The sequence below is a fragment of the Pimephales promelas genome, chromosome 4 (genome assembly GCF_988280905.1).
Source record: "Pimephales promelas chromosome 4, fPimPro1.hap1.1, whole genome shotgun sequence".
NCBI lineage: Eukaryota > Metazoa > Chordata > Actinopteri > Cypriniformes > Leuciscidae > Pimephales > Pimephales promelas.
Window position 1 is genome coordinate 48672161 of NC_142772.1, and position 27262 is coordinate 48699422.

At 33.9% G+C, this 27262-nt stretch overlaps 2 protein-coding genes across 2 annotated transcripts in view; both read right to left on the reverse strand.

Moving 5' to 3' along the window:
- Positions 1 to 1029: 1029 nt before the first annotated feature.
- On the reverse strand, positions 1030 to 8220 carry hspb1 (heat shock protein family B (small) member 1). The gene is made up of 3 exons (XM_039661624.2): positions 7642 to 8220; positions 4187 to 4250; positions 1030 to 1799 (listed from the first exon to the last, which is right to left on the reverse strand). The coding sequence occupies exons 1-3, from the start codon at positions 8159 to 8161 to the stop codon at positions 1631 to 1633; spliced, it is 753 nt and encodes a 250-aa protein (XP_039517558.2). The 5' UTR covers positions 8162 to 8220; the 3' UTR covers positions 1030 to 1630.
- Positions 8221 to 16445: 8225 nt separating this feature from the next.
- The window catches only part of srrm3 (serine/arginine repetitive matrix 3), a 74368-nt gene continuing 63551 nt past the window's right edge, over positions 16446 to 27262 (reverse strand). The window contains exons 11-14 of the mRNA XM_039661539.2: positions 25607 to 25833; positions 23898 to 24140; positions 23673 to 23795; positions 16446 to 16755 (exon numbers count right to left, since the gene is read on the reverse strand). Of these exons, the coding sequence (XP_039517473.2) occupies positions 16566 to 16755; positions 23673 to 23795; positions 23898 to 24140; positions 25607 to 25833 (783 nt within the window). The 3' untranslated portion in view covers positions 16446 to 16565. The remainder of the gene's footprint in view (positions 16756 to 23672; positions 23796 to 23897; positions 24141 to 25606; positions 25834 to 27262) is intronic.

The following is a 27262-nucleotide window of genomic DNA, read 5'->3' on the forward strand; positions in this document are numbered from 1 at the left end:
ACCTAAAATGTACTTATTAACACCTAAATGTACATATTAGCACCTAAAATGTACTTATTAACACCTAAAATGTACTTATTAGCACCTAAAATGTACATATTAACACCTAAAATGTACTTATTAACACCTAAATGTACATATTAGCACCTAAAATGTACTTATTAACACCTAAAATGTACTTATTAGCACCTAAAATGTACATATTAACACCTAAAATGTACTTATTAACACCTAAATGTACATATTAGCACCTAAAATGTACTTATTAGCACCTAAAATGTACTTATTAGCACCTAAAATGTACAAAAAGTTACATTTTGTAAAGGTACAGCCCCAGTGACAGCTTTTGTACATCTTTTCTGAGAGTGAGTTACCGCCGGTAATATTAAAATGATAGTTTTGAACTATTTTTCTCCTGATGTAAACTGTGTGCAGTGATCATGAAACATGCATAGATGCTATTTCAGTAGATGGTGCTTTCATGCATGAATACACTATAAAATACATTATGCATAAAACATTTCAAACAATTTCTATGACCTATTAAAGTGGTTTTTATCTCGTCTCTGTTGTTTTAAGGTTACAGTCAATAACCGTATTGATCTTATGTTTAGATTCATGAAATATTCTGGAAAATTGATTCCTGTTGTCGTGTGAGAGAGAACACATCTCACTTAAAGTCCAGTCGGATATCTGATTTTCAGTCACATTATTTAAAATATGTTGTAAAATGATTGTGTGTGGTCTCAATCAAAATGCCAGATAATCATTAGCCTTGCCTTGAAGTTGTTTATTCCCAATTCCAGCATTAGAATAGCTCATGATGGGAAAGCCTTTATTACAGTACTGTAGAGCATTATGTAATGCCTCAGAAAGGCATCAATAATTCATGATGCAGTTAAAACTTTAATATGGAGTCAGATTGGTTTTTAAAAGGATGTCTATCGCTAAACCGCTACAGTGTTTGACTACTGGTTAACATAGCTAATAGCTAACAACAGAAGCAGATGAAAACAATGAATACGATCATGAAAACAACCATTATTTTTATTGTGGCTCGCAGTGTGTTTACTTGAAAAGGTGTAAGACGACCAGCAGTAAAACTACTGAAGAAATGTCCATAATTCATCTCACAATCAAAAGAAAAAAAAAAATCTTGCATAAAAATGCCAAATTTTTTAAATTCTCACATTATTGTAGTGCAAAACAAAAATAAAATTTTTATTGTTGTATGGTTCCTCTAGTCTAGACAATATATAATTTTAATTGTAAAATTTTGGTAAAATGTTTAATTGTCATGAAAACATATTATTGCCATATTTAATCAAAAATATATTTTTTAAAATCTTTCGTTTGATTTGAGGGTGAAATATGGGCATGTTTTCGAGAGATTGCTGTGCATGTCGTGATGTACTACGAGTAGAAGAGAAAATCAAATACTGTTGATTAAAATCAAAAACATAATAAAATGAGATGGGAATGCAGTGTGTGTGTGTGTGTGTGTGTGTGTGCAGGGGTCGGACAGAATACACAATTTGGACAGTATAAAAAGCATTACGTCTATGGAGAGTCCCAAAGATAGCGAACCTACAGTGTGTGTGTGTGTGTGTGTGCTGTAGTGCTGTAGTGCTCAGGGTTTCTTTGTCGTGCTGACAGTCGCTGCGCCGCTGCCGGTGTTCACGGGGATGTTGATCTCTGAGCCCTGGATTGCAGGTTTGGGCAGAGGAGCTTCGATAGTCAGGACGCCCTCAGGAGACAGACTGGACGTGATCTTCTCCGAGTCCACACCAGCGGGCAGACTGCAACACAACACACTCGGGTCACCACTCTTTCAAAACTGTGTGATGATGATGATGTGAAATATTATGCAATGTGATGCATGGATCATTGTCAAAAGCTGTTGGTCACACCCTGGATAGTGCTTCTGGATCCTCCCTATCAAGTGTGCTTCATCAGCATCAGCAAATTATGAGATACTAAGTCATAATTTTGAGATACAAAGCCATAATTATATCACAATAAGTTAAACTTATGAAGTACTAATTCACAATTTTGAGATAATAAGCCATAATTATTACACAATATTATTAGATTCTAAGACATAATTCTAGACATACAAGTCATAATTGTGACAAAAAGTTGAAAATAATAAGAAATTAAGTCATAATTATGAGATAAAAAATATCAATGAGACAAAATGTCAGTATGAGATACCAAGTCATTATAATGAGAAAATAAGCCATAATTATGCCACGATAAGTTAAAATGATAAGATACTTAATCATAATTGTGAGATAAATCATAATTCTGACAAAAAATATCTTGTAAATTAAAAAAATAAAATAAAAAAATATATATATAAAAAAATCTTAATTAAGAGATAGAAAATCTATTATACAAATTACATAAAACATCACTATGAGATACTAAGTAAGTCATAATTATTACATAAAATCCATAATTACGACATATGAGATAATAAGTCACAATTATGAGATAACAATTATAACATAAAATTTCATAACTGGCAAAGTTGAAATTATAAGAAATGAAGTCATGATTACAAGATAAAAAATATCAATGAGACAAAATGTCAGTATGAGATACTAAGTAAGACATAATTATGACACAATAAGTTAAAATAAGATACTAAGTCATAATTGTGAGATAAATCAATTATGACATTAAAAATGGGTCAAACAAAATTAATTATAAGAAATTAAGTCATAATTAAGAGATAAAAAATCTGATACAGATGCATAAATTACATCAGTCATAATTATTAGAAGAAAGCAATAATTACAACACAGTAAGTCGAAATTATGAAATGCTGAGTCATAATTAAGAGATCCGACTGACTGTCACAAAAAGTTAAAATTATAAGAAATTGAGTCATAATTATGAGATAAATATCAATTATACAACTGCATAAATTATATAAAATGTTAATATGAGATACTAAGTCATAATTATGAGATAAAAGATATAATTTGACATTATGAGATCATACAGTATTTATGAGATGTCAACTATTTCACTGTGACAAAGTTGAAATAATGAGATATTAAGTCATAATTATGAGATAAGACATAATTATGACACAATAGGGTCAAATAAAATTAATTATAAGAAATTAAGTCATAATTAAGAGATAAAAAAAGTTGATACAGATGCATAAATTACATAAAACTGAGAAACTAAGTCATAATTATTAGAAGAAAGCAATAATTACAACACAGTAAGTCGAAATTATGAAATACTAAGTCATAATTAAAAGATACGATTAAGACTGTCACAAAAAGTTAAAATTATAAGAAATTGAGTCATAATTATGAGATAAATATCAATTATACAACTGCATAAATTACATAAAATGTTAATATGAGATACTAAGTCATAATTATGAGATAAAAGACAATTTGAAATTATGAGATCATACAGTATTTATGAGATGTCAACTATTTCACTGTGACAAAGTTGAAATAATGAGATATTAAGTCATAATTACTAGATAAAAAATATCAATGAGACAAAATGTCAGTATGAGATACTATGTCATAATTATGAGATAAGACATAATTATGACACAATAAGTTCAAATAAGATACTAAGTCATAAATGTGGGATAAATTAATTATGACATAAAAATCATAAATGGGTCATATAAAATTAATTATAAGAAATTAATTCATAATTAAGAGATACAAAATTTGATACAGATGCATAAATTACATAAAACTGAGAAACTAAGTCATAATTATTAGGAGAAAGCAATAATTACAACACAGTAAGTCGAAATTATGAAATACTAAGTCATAATTAAGAGATACGATTAAGACTCACAAAAAGTTAAAATTATAAGAAATTGAGTCATAATTATGAGATAAATATCAATTATACAACTGTATAAATTACATAAAATGTTAATATGAGATACTAAGTTATTATGAGATAAATTAATAACTTAACTAAATAATAACACTAATTATGAGATAAAAGACAATTTGAAATTATGAGATCATACAGTATTTATGAGCTGTCAACTATTTCACTGTGACAAAGTTGAAATAATGAGATATTAAGTCATAATTACGAGATAAAACATACCGGTATTTATAAAAAAAAGAATAATGATAACAAAAAGTCTATATGATCAAGTGTGCTCCATCAGCGTCTCAGTACTCACGTGTATTTCCTGGTGAAACATCGCGACACGAAGCCGTGCTCATCCTTCCTCTCCTCGTGTTTGCCTGGAGATCAGACGAGAAGAACACACACATGAGATCTTTTCTCTCAGTTTCTGCATTAAATGGACACTGAACTCAAAATGACAAGATCTAAAAATACCAACATTTGCAACACAATCAAAACCTCATCATGTGCTATCCACACATACTCTTACTGTATATCAATAGCTGTCTCTATTTTTCAGTGGTGGAGGAAGTACTGAATCTCAGTACTTAAGTAAAAATACAAATAACCAGATAAATATTTACTTTAGTAAAAGTAGAAGTAACACAATGACAACCATACTTAAGTAAAAAGTAAAAAGTACCTGATTTTAAATGTACTTTAAGTATTAAAAGTAAAAGTACTTGCATAATAATTGATTCTCTTAATGACTATTTTCTAATGATTAATAAAACATTTAATTCTAATTCATTCAACCTAATACTCCTATAATGATGTTCAATAATGATGGAAAAAAATTGTCATCATTTCTGAAACAAGCTTGCAATTAGGCAATATATGCTTATCCTTACTATATGTTAATAACTATGTTTGGCAGTAAATGCAATTCATTTATGGTGTAATTCTGAACCTCTTGGCTTGCCATAATCCCAAACGTATATTACACACAGTGTGTTTCCTATGCATGTAAAAACACATTTTCGCGTATAAATTGCATGATAAACACACTGCGTGCAAGACGCATGTATCTATGGCAACTAAACGTCACTGGTGAGACAAACGTGCAACGAACGTAGCCTACGGTCAGATTACGTTTTTGGCAGGGGAAAAACTGATCAGAAAATGTAACGAAAAAGTAACAGAAGTTGTAGAAATGTAGTGGAGTAGAAAGTATAATAATTGCTGCAAAATGTAACAAAGTAAAAGTAAAAAGTATGCACTATTTATTCAACTTAAGTAAAGTAAAGATACGTGGAAAAATGTACTTAAGTAAAGTAAGGAAGTATTTGTACTTCGTTACATTCCATCACTGCTATTTTTATATTAAAAATAGAGATTACTGGGTTGATTTAACCCAAATTTGGGTCAAAAATGGACAAAAAACAACCCTTTAAAAATGCATTTAAAAATATAACCCCAGCTTTGTCCATATTTGACCCAAATTTGGGTTAAAAAGACCCTGCCTTGCTTAGAGTTTAGCAACAACCTAGGATTGTTTCGCATTATCATGTGAATTAATGTGACGGTAATGAGTGTTTAACCGCACATTGACTGAGCTTCATGTTAATGTTTCCTCTAAATCACATGGGTCATTTGACCTCGCTGTCCTTTCGGCGTTCCTCAAAGCTCAAACTCTGGGTAACCCAGCACCCAGCATGTTGTTTGTTTAGACAACAAACCCCAGAAGACCCTCATCATCTGATAGAGACCAACACCGAGATGGATGTGATATGAGAGTCCAATTACGTCACAAGATCAACATTAATGCTCCCTATTTCACTTCTGAAATCTGATGCGCTTCTTTTCCATACCAAAAATCAAAGATCTTGAAATGTTAAATGACACAAAGCTAAGAACATAAGTCTCACAATGAGCTAAGAGCAATAACTCGCTCACACATTTGAGCCTCTCTGTGCTCTGGCTGTGTAATATCTCAGGAATTTAGCTGGCCATTTAGCCCGCCCTATGAAGATTCAACTTTCCCCCAGAAACATCTGTTATTCAGCAAAACTTTAAGCCCACCTCTGTTCCTTATGCATGTACACCACATAAGAAGAGAAAAAAAATCACGCTTTGGTAAATCATATTTAATTATGACACAAAAAGTCTACCAATAGTAATGCTGCAAACTATACAGAGAACCCTCCCATTTGGTAAAATATAATATTGGTTGCAATTAATAACAGAGCCTATTATATTTAACTGCTATTTAAGGTATACTGCGATCTGTCATGTGACAATTAAGAGCGTCAAAACGTCATTTATTGTTTGAATTTCGTTATAAAATGGACACAATTTGAAAGATTTTTCTTTTTAGAAGTAAAGCACAATGCTTGTTGCGATTATTGGACATAAAAAGTCATAATTGTGAAAAGTTAAGAGATGTTAAGTTATAATTATGAGATAAAAACATAATTATGACACAAGCTGAAATTATGAGATACTAAGTCATAATTATGAGATAAAAACATAATTATGACACAAACACAATAAGTTGACATTATGAGACACTAAATCACAATTATGACACAATAAGTTGAAATTATGAGATACTAAGTTATTATTAGGAAATAAAAACATAATTATGACACAATGAGTTGAAATTATGAGATAATAAGTCATAATTAGGAGATTAAAAATTTTTTATACAATCACTTGAAATGATGAGATACTAAGTCATAATTATGAGATAAAAAAACATAATTATGACACTAAGGTGAAATGATGAGATACTAAGTCATAAGTATGAGATAAAAACATAATTATGACAATACATTGAAATGATGAGATACTAAGTCATAATTATGAGATGAAAAACACAATTATGACACACTACGGTGAAATGATGAGATAAAAACATAATATGAGATAAAAAACATAATTATGACACACTAAGGTGAAATGATGTGATACTAAGTCATAAGTATGAGATAAAAACATAATTATGACAATAAATTTAAATGATGAGATACTAAGTCATAATTATGAGATAAAAACATAATTATGACACACTAAGGTGAAATGATGAGATACTAAGTCATAATTATGAGATTAAAAACATAATTATGACAATAAATTGAACTGATGAGATACTAAGTCATAATTATGAGATAAAAAACATAATTATGACACACTAAGGTGAAATGATGTGATACTAAGTCATAATTATGAGCTAAAAACAATTATGACAATAAATTGAAATGATGAGATACTAAGTCATAATTATGAGATTAAAAACATAATTATGACAATAAATTGAAATGATGTGATACTAAGCCATAATTATGAGAAAAAAAACATAATTATGACACACTAAGGTGAAATGATGAGACACTAAGTCATAATTATGAGATAAAAAACATAATTATGACACACTAAGGTGAAATGATGAGATACTAAGTCATAATTATTAAAATAAAAACATAATTATGACACAATGAGTTGAAATGATGAGACACTAAGTCATAATTATGAGATAAAAAACATAATTATGACACAATGAGTTGAAATGATGAGACACTAAGTCATAATTATGAGATAAAAAACATAATTATAACACACTAAGGTGAAATGATGTGATATTAAGTCATAATTATGAGCTAAAAACAATTATGACAATAAATTGAAATGATGAGATACTAAGTCATAATTATGAGATAAAAACCTAATTGTGACACAATTAATTAAAATGATGAGATACGACTCGTAATTATGAGATAAAGTGCTCACCGCTGATCTCCACCACTCCATCTTTGGTTTTCACCGTCAGCTCCTCGGGGGCGAAGTGATTGACATCCAGGCTGATCTTCCAGGCGTCCTGAGTCTGCTTAATCTCGGACATTCCCGAGCTCAGCTGTCGGGAGAAGGCCCGGCCGTAGTTGGGAGGAATCATCGCGGCGGGAGGAGACATGGGCATCTGGGCTGGACTCTGCATTAGACAGGCCATGTCCGGGTGTCCGAAGGAGCGCATGTATCCCGGCCAGTGCGTGCTCGGGAAAGTGGGCATCTCCTCGGAGAAGGGAGGCATCCCGAAGGTTTGGTCGAAGAGCCGGCTGCCCTGGTACCAGTCCCGGAAAGGGTCCCAGGATGAGCCGTGCATAAAGCTGAAGGGGATCCGTCTCTCGGCCATGGCTTGAGTTTCAGTTCTCGCTCTGAAAGTTTTCAGGAGAGTGTTGTGTCCTGTCTGGGAGAGCTGGGATTTATAAGCACGTACTGGCCGACCCCCTTTCACACTGACACCTCCTCCCATCCGGATATATTTATGGAAGTGACTAGAATGTCTATTCACGGACGGCTTTGCATGAGACATTTTCATTCCTGTATTGTGTAGGATGCCAAAAACAGTCAAATCTACTTAATTATTACAGCACTTTTTAACAATATAGAGTGTTTCAAAGCAGCTTCACACAGATTTAGTCGATTTATTTTGACAGTCCCTTTAACACATTCTGTTGTCTATAAGTAACTTTGCACCTACTTGTATTAACTCTCATTAGAGTGTGAGTAGAGTATTAGTACACTGGTAGGGTTAGAATAAGTTGACATGTAGTTGCAAAGTTACTTATAAGTTAACAGAATGTTCGAAAGCAACCATCAAAATAAAGTCTTACCGAAATTGTTTCGGCTTTACAGCAGATCTAGAATAAAGTTATTGTCCAGATAAAGTCACAGATGGCCTCGCATGGGACATTTCCATTCCTGCATTGTGTATGATGCCAGAAACACATAACTGCATGAAAAATAGGAGAATGCTTGCAACGCAAAGGTCATGGGTTCGATTCCCAGGGAATGATGAAATGGATAAAAACATCCGCCAAATGCAGAACTGTAGATACTGAGATGTTTCAGATTGTAATCTTTGATTTATATATCACGATTCTGAAAGATTTCATATACCATAATAAGAAGCATACGCCAAAGCCGCGATTCATACAAGGCAAAAAATGTTAAATATATAATAAATATGCCAAATATCTAAAAATTATTAAATCGAGATGCATTTAGTAGATGAGTAACATGCCATTAGATATTATGTCTTGTTTTCTAGGGAAATAAATCAAAATGAAGTGAGTTGTTGCTTAAAAAAAAGCCAAATCAAACAGAAACAACACTCTTAGAAGAAAAGGTTCTATATAGAACCTTAAAAGGTTCTATCTGTGCTACGTATTTGGAACCCCTAAAAGGTTCTATACACTCATAAAAAAGGGTTCCTCTGGGTTCTATATAGAACCCTGGGGTTCCGTACTTGGCCAATAGAACCTTTTACCAGAAAAAAATGGTTCATTTTGGAGTTCCATATATGAAGCGGGGGATGGAACCATTTCTGGTTCTAAATAGAACCATTTCTTCTAAGAGTGAATATTTTTTTTTTTTAGATATTTGGACTGGAAAGAAGATAAATAGTACTAAGTAAGAAAAGCATTTTTGCAGTGTAATAACGTATTGGCCCTTCCACGCTAATGACCCCAAACACACACACACACACACACATCCAGATATTTATAGAATTGACTCGAATGTTTATTTACGGAAGCCCTTGCATGAGAATGGCATCCGAGGCAAAGCCTTCCTGAAGTGACTTTCCTGGCGCACACACACACACACACACACACACACACACACATTCCTGTCATGACACTGGAGCGGAGGAATCTGGGATTGTTGTAAAGCACACAAACTGAGTCAGCAGAGACAGACCCAAACACACGTGCTGATAGATGATTTACGCGCGATCGGAGGAATGAAGGAACAATAAAAGTCCTCTACATATATTTATGCACAAGGAGTCGTGGTGCTGTATATTGTGCATATATATGAATAGACTGTGTAGCAAGACCTCAAAAGCCGTATTGCTTTAATAAACAGTTTCTTCATATTAGGATAAAAACAAAAAAACTCAATAAAAGTAATTATTTTCCCTTCTATTCAAACATACAAGCAGCTTTTATGGAGTCTGGATTGTTCTGCAACTCAAAAATTCTGGAAGAAGCGAATCAAAGAAGATTATAGAACAGAGAAGTGGAGCGACTCCAGTTTCGAGCTCACTGGTCTATAAATACAACCGTTCCATTATTTTCCACGGTGAACGGGAAAGAGCAGGAACCTTCCAGACACAGATCCGGCGGGATCACATGAGTGTGTCCAGCGCCAGGCTATACAACACACACTTACTCTCAGAAAAAAAGGTACAAAAGCTGTCACTGGGGCTGTACCTTTTCCATTTTAGGTGCTAATATGTACTTTTTAATTGCTAATATGTACATTTTAGGTGTAAATATGTACATTTTAGGTGCTAATAAGTACATTTTTAGGTGCTAATGTGTACATTTTAGGTGTTAATATGTACATTTTAGGTGCTAATATGTACATTTTAAGTGTTAATATTTACATTTTAGGTGCTAATATGTACATTTTAGGTGTAAATATGTACATTTTAGGTGTAAATATGTACATTTTAGGTGTTAATATGTACATTTTAGGTGTAAATATGTACATTTTAGGTGTAAATATGTACATTTTAGGTGTAAATATGTACATTTTAGGTGTTAATATGTACATTTTAGGTGTAAATATGTACATTTTAGGTGCTAATAAGTACATTTTTAGGTGCTAATATGTACATTTTAGGTGTCAATATGTACATTTTAGGTGCTAATAAGTACATTTTAGGTGCTAATATGTACATTTTAAGTGTTAATATTTACATTTTAGGTGCTAATATGCACATTTTAGGTGTAAATATGTACATTTTAGGTGTAAATATGTACATTTTAGGTGTTAATATGTACATTTTAGGTGTAAATATGTACATTTTAGGTGCTAATAAGTACATTTTTAGGTGCTAATATTTACATTTTAGGTGCTAATATGTACATTTTAGGTGTCAATATGTACATTTTTAGGTGCTAATATGTACGTTTTAGGTGCTAACATGTCCATTTTAAGTGTTAATGTGTACATTTCAGGAGCTAATATGTCCATTTTAGGTCATAATATGTACATTTTAGGTGCTAAAATGTAAATTTGAAGTGTTAATGTGTACAGTACATTTCAGGAGCTAATATGTACATTTTAGGTGCTAATATGTACCACTAAGGTAGCAATATGCAGCCTTTGGGTACAAAAGTGTACATTTTGAAAAGGTACAGCCCCAGTGACAGCTTTTGTACCTTTTTTTCTGAGAGTGTAAGACACTGAAAGACATGATCAGAATAACACACTGCATATGGCAAGCCACTTTTACATTCAAAGCGTATTAGTATCTATTTTCATGCTAGTACTTCTTTTTTTTTAGAAACTAGAACTTATTCCAACAGTGTCTAGTATTTAAAATCCCCCTGTAGTCAATCATTTCATCCCTTAAAACTTTGAGAAATTTGATCACCAAAATGACATTTTAATTTTTTTTTCATTGAAAAAAAAAAAAGACTGCTTAAGCCAGACTGTTCGTTTTTAATTTAAGGGGCCACCGGCGTCAAAACAGACCAGAAATACATTTTATATGACCCTCCAAAATGAATGTGAAAAAGGTGTTTTATATTTAATAATTTAATATGAGGGAAACACATGAGCATAACTACACATAACTTTCGCTCATGCTGTTGAGCTCGCATAACGGGCATAACCGACCCAGTTGTTCACATCAGTCGCCATGGTTACCATTGCAGTACGAGGTCAAACCTGGCGGAAACCGAGGGTAACGTGGATATGACATCATTGACTGGTGACTCCTCCCCCCTGCTCACGCACCCCGTTTCCTCGGTTAAAAATCGCAATTTTCTCACGATTTACAAATAGATGGAAACATTTGAGATATTGTGAGTAATCAACTAAACAAAATATATAACATTGGCCTAGTGTTTTTTTGGATATTTTACTGCAAAAATCCTGCACATTGTACCTTTAAGAACTAATAAACAGCCAATATCTTAGGAATATGCATGATAATAATAAACTAAACTAAACTTATATATTTGAAAGTATATTATATACGTAATAATACTCTTTTAGCTGAAATGCGCTTCGTTTTCATCATCTGAGCACAAGAAACAAGACAAAACTCAAAAGAGGATTCATTTGCAGATACTTTTATTGTGTTTAATCATGACTGGTCACTAAATCTACTGACTTTATACAGTTGGGAAGTTCTCATAACTCACATTATTGAATCAACAGGAGTGTGTAAAATCATATAACACTGGCGGCGAGACACACAGAAAGGAAGACTGAGGCCGATTCCTGCATCGTAAGGTCAAAGTTCACATGATCCGCCTCCTTTATTAACTCTTTCCAGGAGAGAAAGACAAAGAGAGCTGATAAAAGGCCAGCTCAGTCTCCATTTGAAGGAGGGAATGAGAGAAGAAAAACAGTACAATAAATTATAATAAATATTTGCAAAATACAAACTCGTAAAACAACAAGCGTGGTAACACTTTCCTTGAAGGGGTGTGCGTGAGACTGACACGACACATGTAATGAATATGAAGGAGGGTTTATGCATGTTTATGACAAAATGTCATTATGACATTTTGAATGCAAATATGACATTGTTTGACAATGTCAGTCTAATGCACACCCCTTCAAGTAACGTGTTACCACAAGTTTAAGTCTTCTGCTTAAAAAAATCATTTCAAAGTGTAGTTCTGCATTTACGGTCAACATGATTCTTCGTATTTCAGAGTGACAGCATATTAACCCCTTAACTGTCACCGTCTCGGTACCGGGACGCCTAACTTTACTTCACTATATTTCTATTAAATCCTAATTTAATTATGACAAATTATATATTGTTGGAAAGGTCTAAGACTTCTAAATAAATATTCTACCCCTGTTTTGTGTTACAAATTTTGTAGGAAGAGTAATTAATGAATTTATGACAAGAGTGCACCTAAAAAAATCTGCATCATAACAGGAGGTCTGACCTTTGTCACAAAAAGTTGATGCACCCACTTTTAATCATTGAAACTTCTGTTTTTATGCTAAAAGTTCATAATAAAACATATAATCTAGTATTTTTCAATAAAAAATAAAAAGTATAGTATAACATTATCCTCTAAAAATTATAATATATATGTATATATTATCCTCTAAAATATAATAATATTTTTTATCGCCTTTTTTTTATTATATCACATATTTTAGTAGTTATCATAAATTAGGCATCATTTGAAAGCTTATAAACTCAGAATTCATCCAGTGAAAACCGTTTTATAATTGAACGTTGCGTTACCATAGAAACGGTACTTATTTTATCAGGCTCCTCCCCTTTTGGGTATCATTATATTTCATAATTTATGAACAAAACTTTTTCTAATCTTGACAAAACACATATTGTCAGAAAGGTCTGAGTCTCAAGGTTCCAAATTTTGTGACAAAATTGATATTTGGACAGAAATGTATTAATTTGTTAAGGCAGAATGTACACAACTAAATTCAATGGAATTCAATGGCACCCGGTGGCTATTTTTGGTACTACGCCTAAACAAAATCTCATGGGAACTTCAATTTTTGTGATATCAACTTCAAATTTAGAACATAACTTGGTTAGATGTATGGCTTTGATTTTATAGTAATTTTAGAGTAAAAAATATTTTGTAAAATATATATTTTATATAAAATAAAAAAATATATAGTACAGTATATTTGATTTACTGTGAATTAAAACTTGTAGTTTTAATTTTAAAGTGTTTTCACTTCAGCAATAATCTGCTGAGTGTTTTCTTTAAAACAAGACCAAACTTGGGTATATATTCCAAAGCATTCTTGAATTACAACCATTTAAGTGTGAATAGAGCATTTAACCCCCATTCTCAAAAAGGGGGGGTGACAGTTAAGGGGTTAAAGAAAAACCTGTTGTTTTATCCGCAAGCAAAGTTTCAGAGGTGGAAAAAGTTGTTCAGTTTTGGAATAACGTGCATGGATGAATCCTTGAACATATTAAGATCAGGAATATGTATTAATAAAGTCTTCATGTTGACTATTAAAGGATGCAGAAGCTCGTCAGTACAAACGTTGCAAACGTGCAACACGCACAGATTATAAAAACATTTTCTCAATAAATAACAAAATAAATATGCAACAAATATAAAATAAATAGCATCACGGAATAAATATGCTCATAAAGACGTGTGCGTGTATATTTTTGCAGCCTGGTATCAGGTATAAGTGCACCTACACTAGAGACAGAGAACAACTGTACAACACAGAGCTCGAACCGTATCCATACGCACTAAACACAGCCAAAGTAGAATACTGTATATAATAAGAAATATCACATCTCCAAAATGGACATTATAGGTGCATCAGATATGGATTTTCCACAGAGATCCGAGAGTACAGGAGGGGACACACACACACACACACACACTCTCTCCTCTGCATCATGCCAAGCTTTTCCACACACCAAGCCTTTATAATCGGGCGTATAACTGGGAATATACAGTGCATAGTTTACAGCCAAAACTTGCAGCGGAAATATTCAAACTAAAACATCCTGACGTTCAGCCGTTATAACAAAACAAAGCAAAAAACAGGTGTGCTTTTTTTTTTACATAATAAACGGGTGAATCTCAAAAAAAGTTAAAAATAAAAATAAACAAAAAATGTATAATTGCATAATAAATAAATAAAAAAATGAAGCATGTTTAACCCTCTGGTGCTCCTCACACTGTAAAAAATAATACGCTTTATCTAATCAAAAAAATTGTGGCAACAGATTACAAGCAATATTATTAATTAAATTGAACAAATTAGAATTGAGTAATAATTAATCAAATTAATTCCTTAAAAGTTAACCATTTAAAATGAGTAAAACGATTAATAACTCACCATTGTTGTGATCAGTGTTTGTTTTAAATTCAATGATTCTGCTTGTCAACATCAGGTGTCTTCAATGTTGGCAATATAAAATAAAGAGGTCTTAATTAATCTTTGACGTCTGTCTGTTAATCAGATATTTTTGGTGTAAACTTTACTCAGAGCTCCAGAAAGATAAAGATTGTTAAAAAGACTAAATATACACATTTAAACCACACAATTGTCAGTAACTTAAATAAAAAAATAAAAAATGGTGTGCATATATATATATATAATAGTTAAGTTAATATTTGTGTTAAATGCACTTAATTGTTATGAAAATAAAGTCAAAATTCACAAAATCTTTGTGATGCTTAAACAGGCTTAATTTTTTCGTACAACATATAATTTCTTGTTTCTTGTCTTTATGAGATTCACCCAAATCATAAGCTACTGTAAAATGTATTTTGTTCTTGCTTTGTTCCTCTTCAGTGTGGGATTATAGTCTCTTGATTTTGAGATCACGATTAGTCTCTAATTCATAACCCAGTGTGGGTTTTTTTTTTGGTTATTTTTGCAGCGTGGAAGAATTTCAGGAAAAAAAAGTGCTCGTCTTATCTTTGTTCTTGAGGCCTTTTAGTCTTTAAATAGAGACACTGGATCTATTTGTAACATTGAATATGTTTAATACAAAAATGCTATGCTGTGCATCATAAGTGCGAGTCAGCATCTTACAGGGTTGGGACGTAAAACTGGTTTTAATCTGTACAGACCGGCTGTATTTTATTATGTAACGTTTGCAGTTATTTAAAATGTTTTGTTGGTGCTGCACACGAATCCGTCCACTCTTTAGGACGGTTTCGCATCAGACAGTGGATTTAATATTCAGTGTATCTACATAATTTGTTATTAGTAGTATTATTACGAGTCATTGTGGAAAAAAAGAACGGAAAAATCTGATTTTATGCATTTTCTTGAAAAAAAAATGGATTTGAATTGGACACACCAAAAATAAATAAATAAATAAATACAATTTTCGCTCTATAAACAAAGTCTAAGTTAAGGGTGAAGTATGTAATATTTAAAATATACTTTTGTCTTGTTTTCTAGGACAAATATCTCAACTTTCTGAAATCAAGACACACGTACTTAAGTACACGTAAATCGCATAATTTCTTAATAAACATGATTTAGGCAATGCTACTGTATGAGGCCAAAGAAATGAGTTTTTGCTTAAAACAAGAATAAAAAATAATAATGCCATTGTGGAAATAAAGAACAAATACAAATATTTTCTTGAGGTTCAAAACTACAAACAATTAATTGAGAGGATTTGCATCACACTGTCAAAATATTATTTTCTTACTTACAGTATTACAGTATTATTTACTCAAATGATACTCAATTGATCAAAAAGTTTTGCTTAAATAAAAAAAAACCTGCAAATGGGGTTAAAATAATAATATCAAAAGTGAGTTAATGCTTAAAACAAGAAAAATATAATAAAAATATTGTTGCTTGTTTTAAGCATAAACTCACTTTTGATACGTTTTCCAGGAAACATTATGTAATTTTTGTATGTTATTTGACCTTCTCAAATAAATGTATCTTGATTTAAGAATATTGATATATTTGTACTGTAAAACAAGACAAAAAAATACACTTTTTCATTTGCAGTGTGATTACCCTCTTCACCTTTAACCTATTATTTGTGTTCAGTTTTGAATCTTTTCAGTGTTACTCCACCCTGACGTTTTAGAGAGCGTCCTGAAACCCGCTGCATTTCTCCAGCGCAGATCCTGCTGTCCTGCACGCTTGAGCTGTTCTCTGACGCCCCCCCTGCGTACCTTCAGTGGGTCTCAGAAGCCGGGACTCTCGTAGCTGCTTTGGCTGTAGTAACTGTGTGTGGGACTCGGGCTCCTGGAGCGACTGCGACTGCTGAAACTGCTGTAGCTGCGGCTGCGACTGCGACTGGAACTGCTGAAGCTGCTGGCGGAGCTGGAAGAGGACGGGCTCGGCCGGTAGTACGGGATCGGCCGCTTGCGTGCGCTAAACAAAACAGACGGAGAGATTATATACTGCGGACACGTACACGTCAAAAATTCATAGGCACTTGAACACCACTTTGACCACTCAACAAGCAAATGTGCGCTGTGTGCCGTCAATGTAATATCTGTGGAGGCTTGTTTCTGCCACAGGATGAAAAACAAAACAGAAAACGTCACTCTGACTTCATAACATGCAATTGCGATTTTATATCACGCAATTCTGAGATATAAAGTCAAAATTGCGTTCTAAAGTCTGAATTGCGTGATAAAGTCGCAATTGCATTATAAAGTCAGAATTGTGTAATATAAAGTCGCAATTGCATTATAAAGTCAGAATTGCGTGATTTAAAGTCAAAATTGTGTTATATAGTCTGAAATGCGTGATAAAGTCGCAATTGCATTATAAAGTCAGAATTGTGTGATATAAAGTCGCAATTGTTTATTTTAGTCAGAATTGCGTGATATAAAGTCAGAATTGCGTTATAGTCGCAATTGCGTTATAGTCAGAATTGTGTGATAAAGTCATAATTGTGAGTTATAAAGTCAGAATTGCGTGATATAAAGTCAGAATTGTTAGTTATAAAGTCAAAATTGCATTATAAAGTCCGAATTGCGTGATAAAGTCGCAATTGCATTATAAAGTCAGAATTGTGTGATATAAAGTCGCAATTGTTTGTTATAGTCCGAATTGCGTGATATAAAGTCAGAATTGCGTGATAGTCGAAATTGCGTTATAGTCAGAATTGTGTGATATAAAGTCGCAATTGTTTATTTTAGTCAGAATTGCGAGATATAAAGTCAGAATTGCGTGATAAAGTCGCAATTGCGTGATATAAAGTCAGAATTGTGAGTTATAAAGTCAAAATTGCGTTATAAAGTCCGAATTGCGTGATATAAAGTCGCAATTGTTTGTTATAGTCAGAATTGCGTGATATAAAGTCAGAATTGTGTTATAAAGTCCAAATTGCGTGATAAAGTCACAATTGCGTTATAGTCAGAATTGTGTGATATAAAGTCGCAATTGTTTGTTTTAGTCAGAATTGCGAGATATAAAGTCAGAATTGCGTGATAAAGTCGCAATTGCGTGATATAAAGTCAGAATTGCGTGATATAAAGTCAGAATTGTGAGTTATAAATTCAAAATTGTGTTGTAAAGGCCGAATTGCGTTATAAAGTCAGAATTGTGTGATATAAAATCGCAATTGTTTGTTATAGTCAGAATTGTGTGATATAAAGTCAGAATTGCATGATAAAGTCGCAATTGCATTATAGTCAAAATTGTGTGATATAAAGTCGCAATTGTTTGTTTTAGTCAGAATTGCGAGATATAAAGGCAGAATTGTGTGATAAAGTCAGAATTGAGTGATATAAAGTCAGAATTGCGTGTTAGTCAGATTTGTGTGATATAAAGTCAGAATTGGGTTATAAAGTCAGAATTGTGTGATATAAAGTCGCAATTGTTTGTTATAGTCAGAATTGCGAGATATAAAGGCAGAATTGTGTGATAAAGTCAGAATTGAGTGATATAAAGTCAGAATTGCGTGTTAGTCAGATTTGTGTGATATAAAGTCAGAATTGGGTTATAAAGTCAGAATTGTGTGATATAAAGTCGCAATTGTTTGTTATAGTCAGAATTGCGTGATATAAAGTCAAAATTGTGTTATATAGTCTGAAATGCGTGATAAAGTCGCAATTGCATTATAAAGTCAGAATTGTGTGATATAAAGTCGCAATTGTTTATTTTAGTCAGAATTGCGTGATATAAAGTCAGAATTGCGTTATAGTCGCAATTGCGTTATAGTCAGAATTGTGTGATATAAAGTCATAATTGTGAGTTATAAAGTCAGAATTGCGTGATATAAAGTCATAATTGTTAGTTATAAAGTCAAAATTGCATTATAAAGTCCGAATTGCGTGATAAAGTCGCAATTGCATTATAAAGTCAGAATTGTGTGATATAAAGTCGCAATTGTTTGTTATAGTCCGAATTGCGTGATATAAAGTCAGAATTGCGTGATAGTCGAAATTGCGTTATAGTCAGAATTGTGTGATATAAAGTCGCAATTGTTTGTTTTAGTCAGAATTGCGAGATATAAAGTCAGAATTGCGTGATAAAGTCGCAATTGCGTGATATAAAGTCAGAATTGTGAGTTATAAAGTCAAAATTGCGAGATATAAAGTCCGAATTGCGTGATATAAAGTCGCAATTGTTTGTTATAGTCAGAATTGCGTGATATAAAGTCAGAATTGTGTTATAAAGTCCAAATTGCGTGATAAAGTCACAATTGCGTTATAAAGTCATAATTGTGTGATATAAAGTCAGAATTGCGTGATAGTCGCAATTGCGTTATAGTCAGAATTGTGTGATATAAAGTCGCAATTGTTTGTTTTAGTCAGAATTGCGAGATATAAAGTCAGAATTGCGTGATAAAGTCGCAATTGCGTTATATAAAGTCAGAATTGCGTGATATAAAGTCAGAATTGTGAGTTATAAATTCAAAATTGTGTTGTAAAGGCCGAATTGCGTTATAAAGTCAGAATTGTGTGATATAAAATCGCAATTGTTTGTTATAGTCAGAATTGTGTGATATAAAGTCAGAATTGCATGATAAAGTCGCAATTGCATTATAGTCAAAATTGTGTGATATAAAGTCGCAATTGTTTGTTTTAGTCAGAATTGCGAGATATAAAGGCAGAATTGTGTGATAAAGTCAGAATTGAGTGATATAAAGTCAGAATTGCGTGTTAGTCAGATTTGTGTGATATAAAGTCAGAATTGGGTTATAAAGTCAGAATTGTGTGATATAAAGTCGCAATTGTTTGTTATAGTCAGAATTGCGTGATATAAAGTCAGAATTGCGAGATAAAGTCGCAATTGAGTGTTATAGTCAGATTTGTGTGATTAAAAAGTCAGAATTGTGAGTTATAAAGTCAAAATTGCGAGATATAAAGTAAGAATTGTGTTATTAGGTCAGAATTGCGTGATATAAAGTTCCAATTGTGTGTTGTAAAGTCAGAATTGAATGTTTTAAAGTCATGGTTGAGTGTTATAAAATCAGTTGTCAAAAAAAAAGTCGTAATTATCTTTTAAAATGTTTTCTTCTGTGGCGGAAACAAGCTTCAATAAATGTCACTTATCACTTTCATCCAGAAAAGAAAGTGAGTGTGAGTTGTTTTAAATGGCAGCCGTTTCTCGCTGGTCCAACGCCTAGCTTTCAACGTCTAGCTTTTCTAGCTTCACACATACGGGGTTCTCAATCTTTCAATATTAAAGTCATATTTTTCACTTGAATAAAACAGTTCCTTTAGATGTTATCATTTTTAGGTGACCCTGCTGTGATTAACTTAATCGACCACATTGGACCAGCTAAAAACCATGAAAAAAATTAGCGTATTCATAAAACATTGTTATCTCAGTCTGAACTTAAATAACATATAATCACATTTGGGTCAAAGCGGTGGAAGTGTCAGTGTGCTGCAGTGATGATTAGTTTCTGTAAGAGAAAATGTCTGAGAGAGGACGTTCAGCTTTGGTTAGTGAGAGTTAAACACACACTAATTCTGCGGTATCATCGTGAAATCACACACGCCATGGGCTCCGTCTTCAAAGAGAAACATTAGTTCTTAATGGCTGCATCCCAAATCGCATACTTCCCTACTAAATAGTAGGCCAAACGCGTATGTGACAAAAGAAGTATGTTCAGGTTTACTCATAAAAGTGTAGGCAACACAAACTCGGATGATCTATGTAAATACATTTATACTTCATATACTCATGGTGTAAGGAAAAAAAAATAGCAATCGTAAAGTTATTACTCATTCAAAATATGTAGCTGCTCAAGAGAGTATGTGATTTTGGACACAGCCAGAGTATGTTTAGATACACATTCACACTCCATTAGCTTTTAGCATTTGCGGTGAGCATCTGTTAGCAAGCGCTGTGTTCCTGTGAGGTTAGCTGAGGACGCTAAAGCTAAAGAGAGTTATATGACTCGGACTGAACCAAGAGATTCTGATCCGTGCCACAATCTAGTGTGTGTGTGTGCGTGAGTGAGTAAGAGTGTTTGTGTGAGTTTGTTTGTGAGTGAGTGTTTGAGTTTTTGAGTGAGTGTTTGTGTGAGTTAGTGAGTTTGTTTGTGAGTAAGTGAGTGTGTGTGTGTGAGTGAGTGAGTGAGTGTTTGTGTGAGTGAGTGTTTGTGTGAGTGAGTGAGTGAGAGTGTTTGTGTGAGTTTGTTTGTGAGTGAGTGTTTGTGTGAGTTAGTGAGTAAGTGAGTGTTTGTGTGAGTTAGTGAGTTTGTTTGTGAGTAAGTGAGTTTGTTTGTGAGTGAGTGTTTGAGTTTTTGAGTGAGTGTTTGTGTGAGTTAGTGAGTTTGTTTGTGAGTAAGTGAGTGTGTGTGTGTGAGTGAGTGAGTGAGTGTTTGTGTGAGTGTTTGTGTGAGTTAGTGAGTTTGTTTGTGAGTAAGTGAGTGTGTGTGTGAGAGAGTGAGTGAGTGTTTGTGTGAGTGTTTGTGTGAGTTAGTGGGTTTGTTTGTGAGTAAGTGAGTGTGTGAGTGAGTGAGTGAGTGTGTGTGAGTAAGTGAGTGTTTGTGTGAGTGTGTGTGAGTGAGTGAGTGTTTGTGTGAGTGTTTGTGTGAGTTAGTGGGTTTGTTTGTGAGTAAGTGAGTGTGTGAGTGAGTGAGTGAGTGAGTGTGTGTGAGTAAGTGAGTGTTTGTGTGAGTGAGTGTTTGAGTTTTTGAGTGAGTGTTTGTGTGAGTTAGTGAGTTTGTTTGTGAGTAAGTGAGTGTGTGTGTGTGAGTGAGTGAGTGAGTGTTTGTGTGAGTGTTTGTGTGAGTTAGTGGGTTTGTTTGTGAGTAAGTGAGTGTGTGAGTGAGTGAGTGAGTGTGTGTGAGTAAGTGAGTGTTTGTGTGAGTTAGTGAGTTTGTTTGTGAGTAAGTGAGTGTGTGAGTGAGTGTTTGAGTTTTTGAGTGAGTGTTTGTGTGAGTTAGTGAGTTTGTTTGTGAGTAAGTGAGTGTGTGTGTGTGTGAGTGAGTGAGTGAGTGTTTGTGTGAGTGTTTGTGTGAGTTAGTGGGTTTGTTTGTGAGTAAGTGAGTGTGTGAGTGAGTGAGTGAGTGTGAGTGAGTAAGTGAGTGTTTGTGTGAGTGAGTGTTTGTGTGAGTGTTTGTGTGAGTTAGTGAGTTTGTTTGTGAGTAAGTGAGTGTGTGTGAGTGAGTGAGTGAGTGTTTGTGTGAGTGTTTGTGTGAGTTAGTGAGTTTGTTTGTGAGTGAGTGTGTGAGTTAGTGAGTAAGTGAGTGTTTGTGTGAGTAAGTTAGTGAGTGAGTGAGTAAGTAAGTTTTTGTGTAAGTGTTTGTATGAGTAAGTTTGTTTGTGAGTGAGTGTTTGTGTGAGTTAGTGAGTGTGTGAGAGAGTGAGTGTGTGAGTGTGTGTGTGTGTGTGTGTGTGTGTGTGTGTGTGTGAGTGAGTGAGTGTGTGAGTGTGTGAGTTAGTGAGTTTGTTTGTGAGTAAGTGAGTGAGTGAGCGAGTGTTTGTATGAATAAGTTAGTGAGTGAGTGAGTGAGTGAGTGAGTGAGTGAGTGAGTGAGTAAGAATTTGTGTAAGTTTTTGTGTGAGTGAGTGAGTTTGTGAGTGAGTGAGTGTGTGTGAGTTAGTGAGTGTTTGTGTGAGTGAGTTTGTTTGTGAGTAAGTGAGTAAGTGAGTGAATGAGTGTGTTTGTGTGTGTGTGTTTGTTTGTGTGTGTGTGTGTGTGTGTGTGTGTGTGTGTGTGAGTGTGATACGGAAGGTAAAGAGACAGATATAGTAAGGAGGGGCAGTTGTACTCTTGTGCTTCAGGAGTGAACCAGGGGGTCCTGATGCATGACAACAGTTACCATGGTAACCATGCCTGCAGATCAGCATCATTCTGGTGTGATGTCGCCATCAAAAGCCTTCAAACTGGAGAGAGTGAGCACACCTGACAGATCAGAGCTCAGAGAAGAAAACAATATTTCCCACTGCTTTCCAATTAATGCAGATTATAATGCTTATGAACAGTTCAAACACTTAAATGATGCAGTGCACAGACCGGCCTGCAGGTGTCAGTGCTGCTTCACTTTACCAGTGTTGTTACTGTGAATCGTTTTTGGTAACTGAAATAAAGCTGAAATACAATAAAATAAAAATATTTGATGAAAAACTTCTACTAAAACTTAAACTTAAATGTAAATTAAAAACAACAACAATAATTACAAATATGAATAAATACTAGTATTTACATAATCCTAAAACAACACTGGTCTATGTATTTATTTGCTATGTATTCCCCAAACTAAAGAGAAAATGTGCATATTTCTTATTCCCCATTTGAGTGGTTCATAATCATATTTTCTTTTCATATTTATGGACACATTTAGGAGCCAATCACCGAAGTTGTAAATGTCATGTGACATCCAGATACAATATATAAACTAACTAAACTAATAACTTTTAGACTACAGAAATGAACCATCACTGTACTTACTTAAGCTGGACTACTTTGACAAATTTTTGTTGCTTTATTCTCCTGTTATCTCTGTAAAGCTGCTTTGAAACACTCACTATAAAAAGCACTATAGAAATAAAGCAGACCTAACTACATAAAAACACAAGAAACTATCCTACTGTGAAAAAACACCCATTTCATGCTTAATGAACCTTTGCAATAAATATAATGAAACATTCGCTCAAAATATGCTTTAATGCACGACTACTTTTGAATGCCTTTTGCCCCTTAATGGTGTAGTTCAGACATCGACCAGCGGGGGCGACCAGGAGCTGCGTTTAAATCCCTCCGGATGTGTGTCAATTCATGAACGTATGTCTAAAAGTGGAGTTAAACGCAGCCCTGGAGCCTGTGGATGAAGAACGAGCTCGCCCTGCCGTCTCACACCGCTGCTGTAACTGTACCTGGTGATCCTGCGAGCCTCCATGAAGCTGGGCGAGTCTCTCCGTCTCTTCCGGATGGGGGAATAACTGCGAGAACGACGACGAGATCTCTCCGCATCCGAGTGATGAGGGCTGTCTCTCTCCCTAGGGTAGGATTAAGGTTTGGTTGAGAGTTAATTACATGTAGTTATGCATAATGCTTATCTCATGAATATGAATGAGTTTCTCCTATGAATCTGTGTGTACCTGGAGTTGTTCTGGCGTGCGTGTGGGGACTTGTTCTTGCTGGACACACACTCTCTGGAGTGATCTCGAGATGAAGACCTCTCGCTGCTCCAGGAGCTGCTCCTCTGCCGGCCCGTCCCGTGACTCTTGCTCTTCTTCTTCTTGGACGTGTGTTTGTGCCGGCCCGGTGACACAGAGGAACTCCGGTGCCGGGTTTGAGCGCGTCCGCGATGGTGCCGCTTAGATGAATGAGATCCTTTGGTTCTGTGGGAGAAAACAGGAGTAGACTGGAGAAATGCTGTCTGATATCCTTGAGTTCCAATTGTAGATGTTTCTCCGAAACTTAAAGGTGCAGTGTGTGCTTTTAAGCGGCATCTAGTGGTGAGATTACGAATTGCAACCAATAGAAGTTACATCGGCCAACAAGAGGAGCCAGTTAAGAATTGAGGTTTCTTTATAAAGATAAATAAAATAATTAGGTTTACTTAATTATTCAATAAAGCAATGTTATTGTGAATATTATTGTGACTTGTTCATTGTGTCATTCGCTGACTTTAGCAGCTTCTTAACACGAAGAACAACATGTCGATGTAAGCAGACCCACGGTGTGTGTACTGTAGATAGAAATGCTCTTTCTAAGGTGATTTGAATTTCTGAAGGGTCATGTGACACTGAATGCTGAATATTCACAAGAATAAATTACAATTTACTATATATTCACATAGAAAAAAACTAGGGCTGGGCAACGATTAATCACGATTAATCGCATCCAAAATAAAAGTTTGTGTTTAGATAATATATGTGTGTGTAGTGTGTATAGTTATTTTTTATATATAAATACACACACACACATGCATGTTTATATTTAAGAAGTATTTGCATATATTTATACATAATTTATATGAAATATAAATATTAATATTTTACATATAAATAACACATGTTGAATGTGTGTGCATTTTTTATATACAAAATAATTATACACAGTACACCCACATATATTATGTAAACACAAACTTTTATTTTAGATGCGATTAATCGTGATTAATCGTTGACCAGCCCTAAAAAACAAACAAACATTATTTTAAATTAATAATATTTTACAATTCAGACTTGGTGAGCATAAGAAACTTCTTTTAAATACATAAAAAAACACTTTTGACCAGTAGTAATTAGGGCTGTCAAACGATTAATCGCGATTAATCGCATCCAAAATAAAAGTATGTGTGTGCACCGTGTGTAATTATTTTATATATATATATATATACATAAATACACACACTTGCCTGTATATATTTAAGAAATATTTTTATGTATATAGTACTGTAAAGATTGATAAATAATTTATATTATATATAAATATAAATATTTTATATACAAATAATAGTTTTTATTAAATATACAAGCATGTGTGTGTATTTAAATATATAAAATAATTATACACAGAGCACCCACATATATTATGTGAACACAAACTTTTATTTTGGATGCGATTAATTGCGATTAATCATTTGACAGCACTAATTTATATATAATATCAATTATATATAAATATACATGCAAATGTGTGTATTTGTATACACAATATTTACACACAGTACACACACATATATTATGTAAACACAAACTTTTATTTTGGATGCGATTAATCAGCCCTAGTAGTAATATAATTGATTTGTATAAAATATAATGTTAATGCAGAGATTTAAGACAATAAAATATGTTCTTACTTCTTCTGACTCTTGTTTTTAGCGTGCGTCTCGCGCTGGGAGTCGCTGCTGTGCGCCGGCGAGCGAGACGTTTTCTCTCGAACCCTCGGCCTCCCGCTGCGTCTCCCGTCGTCCTCTCCCGGCGGGAGCGCGGATCCTCCGGGACTCTTGGGAAGAGCGGGGTGATGTTTCACAGCTCTCAGATGAGGCGAAGCGCTCGAAGGAGACGGAGCCAGAGATCCAAGCTTCTGTAGATGAAGGATAACCAACAAACCAAAGGGGAAAAGAAATAAATGTGAAAAAAAAAAACAAAAAAAAAAAAAAAACAGAAAGAGAACAGTGAAATTAGACTCTTGTTCCTCCCGGGTGAAAGAGCGTTATCGTGTACTTGGCAAAAAAATATCTAAAAGAAAGTGCTAGGATTGTTCTCTGGCTTATAGACAGTCCTCTATTGTGCAGCGCATGCAATACTCGGCATGCAAAACCATAATGATTTGAAAAGAATAGTCCCGAAAAAGAAAATCGAAACAAAAGAGGGGAAAGAGGGAATATATAAATATATGCGTAACTGTGAAAGAAAATAAGTTCAGAGAGAGAGTATAAAGAGACTGGAATATATATATACAGTAGAGAAAGAGGACTTGTTCAATTTTTCAGAAAGAGCTACAAAAACAAAAAAGGTGAAAAATAAAACTAGAAAATTAAAATAGACAACTTGACGGAACATCACAGAAATGGAAGGAACGAAATAAAGATTCACAAGAATAGATTCAATCGAATTAGAAAACATTTGGTCTTCTACTCAATAGAACTTGCTTGTGGATTTGTTTTGTCCTGCAGACAATTGCTGAGATGTGAACAGCGACCCATTTCCTGTTTTAATAGCTTTTTAAATGGTTATTCTGTTTTTCAACTCCCTTTTGGTTAACATCCACTTACCAATAAAGTGGTATTCCCTCCTTTAGTAGGTAAGGTATGAAGAGAAGGGAAAAGTGGGGCAACATAAGTGCATCATTAGATTCACAAAATGCAAGAGAAAAAGACACAACACCCTTCCCTGGATAGTGAGTATGAAACAATGCATGAAAATCAAACCAAAAAGAAAGAAGATTAAAAAATAAACACACACACACACACACACACACAAAATAAATCAAATTCAAACGGATTTCACAGTGTGTGGGCTGGGTGCATTTCATCGGTGCGAATGCTTGAATGTGCATTACGGGTTATCCATCAAGTTAAAGACCCCATGAAAGTTATTTCTGATTGCCTAATGTTGGCTTGTGTTTCTTGTTTCTTGTCTTTATCGACCCGGGACGTCATTCATTCGCTTTTAAAGCTACACATCAAACTTATTAGCGATCCTCAATCTAGTCCTTAATATAACAAGAAAAGAAAAAACAGATAAAATAATGTGTACTAATATTTGAATCTCTGATGAGTGCAATTAACCTTTAATCCTCAAGGTGGCGATGTCTGATGCACAATGATAATGTGATGCTTCACTCATAATTACCGCAGGCAGAAAACAAAAAAAAATCGCGCTAGTATCATTAGCAAAACTTGAGATGACTTGGCGATTTACTAAATCGAAAATTAGTGTTGGTGGATTTGGTGATTAAATATTGATTTTGAACGCAATCGTTTTGAGATTATGGTTGAGACGGGAAAGCA